Consider the following 6,357-nt stretch of genomic DNA (forward strand, 5'->3'; position numbering starts at 1 on the left):
TGACATATTAATTATTAAAAGCGTGGATCAGTATTACGCAAGTAGTATTTCTGGTTCGGGTAGTTTAATCTTTCGCTCTCATAAAAGAAAATGGGAAGAATAAAAAAAAAGAAAAAAGAATTGCCTTATTTTACAATGATTATTAATGGGGAGTAATATATTATTACCCAAAAAAGAAATAGAAGGTGAAAAGTGTGAAAAAAAGAAAGGAAAAGGGGGGAAATAGAAATAGAAATAGAAGAGAGGTAAGAGAAAAAGAAGGGGAGGGCCAGCGTTCACTTTGGTGCCATATCATATCATATCATGCTTGGGTTAACGCACTCTCTTCACCATTCTACTTGTTCTTTTTTCTTTCATCCTTAACTCTTCTCTCTCGCTGCATGAAAGAAATTCCCTCCTCGCTCACAATCACAATGATGTGATGCAGTTGCCGATTCGATCATTCCCGTTGTAACTAACTTTACTTTCCCTCCAAACCGTTTATTTCTAACAAACTCACCGTTCGGGTCGGGTCGCGTCGCAATGTTGGATCTCAACCTCAACGCCTCCTCCGACTACACCAACACTCCTCCGCTCTCCGCCACTCCAATGGAGAGCTCCGGCAGCCTCAATTCCTCCGTCGTCAATGCCGCCGACACCGAAGATTCCTGCTCTTACGGCGACGGCGCCGTCGCTTACAACTTCGCCATCCTCAACAGCAACACCGCTGCTGCTGATGACGCCGCCGTTCGGACCATTCAGCTTTTTCCGGCGTCCGACTCGGGAATCTCGCCAGGATGGTTGGATTTCTCGTCGTCGAAGGAGGTGGATCATCACGGTGCTCCGCCGGAGCAGGTGATTACTCCCCGGCAACCGCAGGTGAAGAAGAGCCGTCGTGGACCAAGGTCGCGAAGCTCGCAGTATCGCGGTGTTACTTTCTACCGGAGAACGGGAAGATGGGAATCGCATATTTGGTTAGCAATAGATGCTTCTCCGCATTTTAACTTTGGCTATCTGCTTTGTATTGATACGTTACTGTTTCTGAGTTCACTGCGTTGTTTTTGTTGCGTGCAGGGATTGTGGGAAACAAGTGTACTTGGGTGAGGATGCAAGTAGAAGATTCGTTTTATATTCTGTGCTTCAGCTTTCTTCAATATCGCTTTTCTTTTCTTTTTTGTAGGTGGATTTGATACAGCGCATGCTGCAGCAAGGTAAATTTCGTGTTTAGGTTTTATTTATTTTAGCGTATGATGAAATGTTTCATGCAGTTCTATTTTGTTTTATTTGAATTTCAGGGCTTATGATCGAGCTGCTATCAAGTTCCGTGGCGTTGATGCGGATATCAATTTCAACGTTAGCGATTATGATGAAGATATAAAGCAGGTTGGTGACCTCGTGATTTTATGTGTGCTACACTTTTTCTAAAAATTTAGAATGGGACTTTATATTTTATAGTTGTAGTATCGATTTTTTTTACTGCGTCGTGCAGATGAGTAACTTCACAAAGGAGGAGTTTGTGCATATTCTGCGTCGACAGAGCACTGGCTTTTCGAGAGGAAGCTCCAAATACAGGGGAGTTACTCTGCATAAATGCGGGCGGTGGGAAGCTCGTATGGGCCAGTTTCTTGGGAAAAAGTGAGAAAACCCATTTGGTCTTCTTGCTTTGATCACCTTGCATTTTTTATCAATTTTTTATTTCCATTTGCTTTGAGTGATACCTCAAATTTTAACTCCCTGTCGTAAGCTAAATCTTTATTGCTTACCTGCAGGTATATATATCTTGGGCTATTCGACAGCGAACTAGAGGCTGCAAGGTTCTACAAGTCGTAGATCAAAATATATGTATATATTCTCTTATGCCTAGTGTGCTATTGACTTGCTGTGTAATAATTCCAGAGCGTATGATAGGGCTGCTATAAAATGCAATGGAAGGGAAGCTGTTACGAACTTCGAGCCCAGCTTATATGAAGGGGAGGTGATTTCTCAGTCTGATAATGAAGGTACTACTTGTTTATTTAGTTATTTTTGTCTTGGTCTATAAACTGCTTAGTGATTGATCTATGAAGACAAAATACATTAACATTTTTACAATATTCAGATAACAGGCGAAGTCTTGATCTTAACTTGGGAATAGCTCCCCCTTCTTACTCTGATGGTCAAATCAAGAACACTCCCAATAATGGAAGTTGTTTGCCAGTTCAACGCAGCTGGGATGATATCCCTCTTGATAAGAGAATTATGGTAAGTTAGATAGATGTTGCATGACCCTTCAGTTAACTCAATTTTTTGTAATTTCCCATGCCCCTCTTTGCTTTTTTCATCTTTTTTATGAGCTAGTATTTGTGTAATGTATACTTAGCTCCCAAGGAATGTTTTCATTTTGATTAATAGTTTGAGCACTCCGGATCGAGATCGCTGAATGTTCAGCCATCTCATGGCTACTCCATAGCATCTGAGCATCATCCTTCCGTCTGGAGTGGTACCAATTTCTTTCCCGTCTATGAGGTGATTTTCATATATTCTTGCCACCATAATTAATTTTGCTTTAGTTTCTTCTGCATTAGTTATTAATTATGAATTATTATTCACAGGAAAGAGCAACAGAGAAGAGGATGGAAACTGCTCCTGTTCCAAATTGGGCATGGCAAGTCCAAGGTCCCTATGGCGGGGCAGCTCTGACTCCACCGTTCTCTGCTGCAGCATCATCAGGATTCCCTTCTACAATGATACCTTCAGCTGCGGATAGTCAAATTCATTTTCCGAACGTGACGTTCCTCCACTCACATTTTCCTCCATCAATCACTAACTCCACCACCATATCCCCTTTCTACTGCAGGAGCTGAAAGCATAGCAAGGTAGAGCAAAGCTACAGTTGCAAATCTTCTAGACTATTTGTTTGATCTGTGATTTGACAAAGTAGTAGGACTACAAGTTGCAATTGAATTGCTTGATTCAATAGCTTTTACTATTTGTCTTTAATATACCAATTTTCTTCGGTGTAAAGAAATGTCATGCCTCGCGGCATGGTTGAACTCTGCTTTTGCTGATCTGAGACTGTTATAATGACCCAGCATTTACTTTGGTATCCAACATCCAACCTTAGTGGTTTTCTATCTTGAAAATATTTGAAAAGATGATGGTGATCTTTGAAGAGATTGAATTTGTACAGATTGGTGCGCATGCTAAGTTCAATTCCGTATGTGTGGGTCATTGTTTTGAATTTATCTTACTTTCCGTTAGTTAGTCGCCAGTGTATATTATTGCCGACATGACACTATTAACAATTTTTGGCTTGAATCCCATCACATGGTTATTGTTATATTTAAGGAACACCAAAGCTGTCTCATAGTCTATCCTAATGATACCTGCCCCGTCCTTGGCCGAAGTTTATACGTTTGTTTTGTGCGCATGGTAGGACGTCCAAATCAATTTATGTCCCATTTCCTTGTACATAGTATTTTTTTTAAGGAAGAATTTTACATTTATTCACTTACACATTTTACATTAATTTTACTTCTCTTTTACCTCAATTTTTTATTACTTTTTTAAGGAAATATTTGCCAAAGGAAGTTTCAAAGATATAAAAGTGAAAAAAAAATATTAAACATATCATTAATCCCTTTTTACCATAATTTTTAATACAATCTCAGGATACTTGTAATAATTTTTTTTCTTAATCAAGGTTTCAAAGGCATTAGTTAATACAGCTTTTGTCATATTATATTACCTGTAACAACTTTTATTTCTCCTCCTTTTTTTTTATCACTAATTGCATAAGCATTTTCACTTGCTTAACACTTTTTAAATTTACCTCAAACTGAAGCAGTAGTGTGTAATAAGCATCCTTGTCAGAGTACGGCTGCACTGTCTGTGAAGATAATGGAAGCTTTATAAGTTATAGTATAATAATATATTTGTTCTATACTATTTTTTTTTTTTTTATCTTTTAGAGAGAAGAAATATTTTTATTTTTTCATTTATGCAGAAATTTAAGCCAATATTATTACTTATTAATTAATACTTCTTTGTTTATATACAAATTTAAAATATAACAAATAAAGTAATTATATTATTTCAACACTAAAATAAAAGATAAATTGGGAATTTTCTAATAATTTAAACAAAATAATCAGCTTTATTTAAGTCCATAATTTCATTTTTTGTGGATAAATAGGAACGAAGGCTAGTATTCTGTTATTTGATAGAAAATTGTTTAACTTTGACCCCCCAAAAAATCATAAGATGCTTCTCAGTTGAAATAAAATTGTCTCTTAGAAAGTATTTACGATCTAAAATAAAATAAAAATATATAAAAATGTGATGCGTAGAAAAAACTGAAATTGAGGTCGATTTAAGTTAAGGCTAACTTGTATGAGTATTTAAATTGGACTGAACAGGCTGCGTTATTATTGAAACTCTACTTTTTTCCTGTTTAGATTAGAATTAGCAATTAAGAATTAGAATCAAAATTGATTTTAGAATAGCATAATTTATGTTTGGATAAAAGTAAATGTACTCTGGATAACATAAATTGGAATTGTTTTTGTAAGTGTAATTATGGAAAGTTATGAATTTGATAATAAAACAATAACATGATCTAATACTAATTATACGAATATCTGAATTAATTCATACACGAACGAGTTTTTCTTTTAAGGTAAAGTGACGGTGTTATTTATGAAGTTGATTATACTTCAAACGTAAATGCACCACGACACAATTTTTAAACGCCAATGGAAATTTTGCATTCTAAGGAATAGCTTGTTTGTTTTATTTTTGAAATCGAGTTTTTAAGCTAATAACTCCAATTAAAATTGATCATTATATAATTCCATTATATTAAATATCCAAGCAGGCTAAAAGTCTCCATTTGCATAAAAAGGAAATGGATCTCTATCTATATGAACCAAATTAGTTGTCCTTAAAAGCTTTTCATAATTTTTGGCAAAATAATATCATTTGTTGACTTTTTCATAAATTATGTTAACTGAACGTGTTTCTTGATATTTTTTAAAATTAAGGTTTAGTGCAGTGTACAAATTCAAAGAAATAACAAGATTTCCTTCAATATTTTATTTGTTTTTAAATTCTTCATTTCGGAAGTTTGAATGGAAAAACTAGAAAAGTTTTGAATATTTAATTAAAAGCTCAAGAAATCACATCACATAAAATAAAAATCACATATAAAAAGGGGAAAAAAAACTGAAAATGATTTGCAATTGAGTGAAAAAAGAAGTATGGGATGGCAGATGCTAAAAGGACAAGAGGTACGAGATTGAAAATGATTTATTTGGTGTTTTTGTCGCATGGCGTTATAATTTGCAGCCACGTGTAGAATTAGGGGCTTGCTATGTCCCGTCCCTTTCCTTGAATTAAAGTAATTCCGCATTCGTCGGCTTTTGGCAGTGCCTTAGGATTAGGACTGAGTCTTACAACCTGCAAAGCCCAAATGCATAAATGACCTTCATAAATATTTGAAGGAGGGGGCATAGCAAATATCAATAGCATATAGTATCTAATATAATATATAGTATATAGTAGCTTAATAGCAATAACAATGGCAATTGAAATTGCAATGGCATCATCTGTATCATGAGCAGCATCAAAAGCCTGACCCCTCCCCTGTACTGCACTTTCTAGTTTCTATATGTGAATAGTAAAAAGTTGATTATTCTGGCAGGGCCACTCTTCACTCAAAAGTAGGTCACTTATCAATTCCGAACCAAGTTACTGACCCTATCTCTGTCACTTTAAATTTCTCTCTCTCTCTCTCTATCTGTCCCTGTCGCTTCTCTCCAAACTTCAAGGTTGCAAATGAATGGGCTAATCCCACACTGTAACTTTGGTTTTTCCCTTTGTTGGGCTCTATGCTATGCTATCCTATTCCTATGCTTTTGCTAAATCACTTCAATGCCTACACACACCTCTCTCTCTTCTCCTCCATCAATTTGTTCATTCACTTCCGTGACGATTGCAACTCCTAACATCATTATCATCATCCCAGCTATAATTATTACAATCTTCTTCATTTTTAACCTCCCTATGTATAATATTATAAAAGAACAAAATTTACCCCTCTGCTGCATGCCCACAATCAATGACCTTTAGATTTGCAGTGTGTACAGTACAAATACTCTAAAAGTGTTGGATAGGTTTGGAACTTAAGCGTTGTACTGTTTATATATGGATTAACCCTTCTTGTCTGTGTTGTTTTGGTTAATTAAGAGCTTTTCTGGAAATGCAACTAGGAAAAATATTAATTATATAAAATGTTATAATATGATAATTATTTTTGACAAAAAATATTTTATTAAAAAATTTTAAATTATAATTATCAATCATTTAAGTGTTTTGATAATGTAATAAATGAAAGTATCA

At 35.2% G+C, this 6,357-nt stretch overlaps 1 protein-coding gene across 1 annotated transcript; it reads left to right on the forward strand.

Moving 5' to 3' along the window:
- Window positions 1-351: 351 nt before the first annotated feature.
- Window positions 352-2,931, forward strand: LOC113863380 (floral homeotic protein APETALA 2-like). The gene is made up of 10 exons (XM_027496942.1): window positions 352-953; window positions 1,054-1,079; window positions 1,160-1,190; window positions 1,275-1,362; window positions 1,469-1,614; window positions 1,749-1,793; window positions 1,876-1,979; window positions 2,078-2,220; window positions 2,371-2,484; window positions 2,571-2,931. The coding sequence occupies exons 1-10, from the start codon at window positions 523-525 to the stop codon at window positions 2,820-2,822; spliced, it is 1,380 nt and encodes a 459-aa protein (XP_027352743.1). The 5' UTR covers window positions 352-522; the 3' UTR covers window positions 2,823-2,931.
- The last annotated feature ends 3,426 nt before the right edge of the window (window positions 2,932-6,357 follow it).

This window comes from Abrus precatorius, unplaced genomic scaffold, assembly GCF_003935025.1.
Source record: "Abrus precatorius isolate BTA unplaced genomic scaffold, Abrus_2018 Scaffold3, whole genome shotgun sequence".
Classification (NCBI taxonomy): domain Eukaryota; kingdom Viridiplantae; phylum Streptophyta; class Magnoliopsida; order Fabales; family Fabaceae; genus Abrus; species Abrus precatorius.

What these genes read in the sequence shown, in the direction of transcription:
- LOC113863380 (XM_027496942.1), top strand. Translation starts at nt 523, where the DNA reads ATGTTGGATCTCAACCTCAACGCCTCCTCCGACTACACCAACACTCCT. An exon ending in CTCTTGATAAGAGAATTATG is followed by an intron (nt 2,221 to 2,370) that starts GTAAGTTAGATA and finishes TTTGATTAATAG; the next exon opens with TTTGAGCACTCCGGATCGAG. An exon ending in ATTTCTTTCCCGTCTATGAG is followed by an intron (nt 2,485 to 2,570) that starts GTGATTTTCATA and finishes TATTATTCACAG; the next exon opens with GAAAGAGCAACAGAGAAGAG.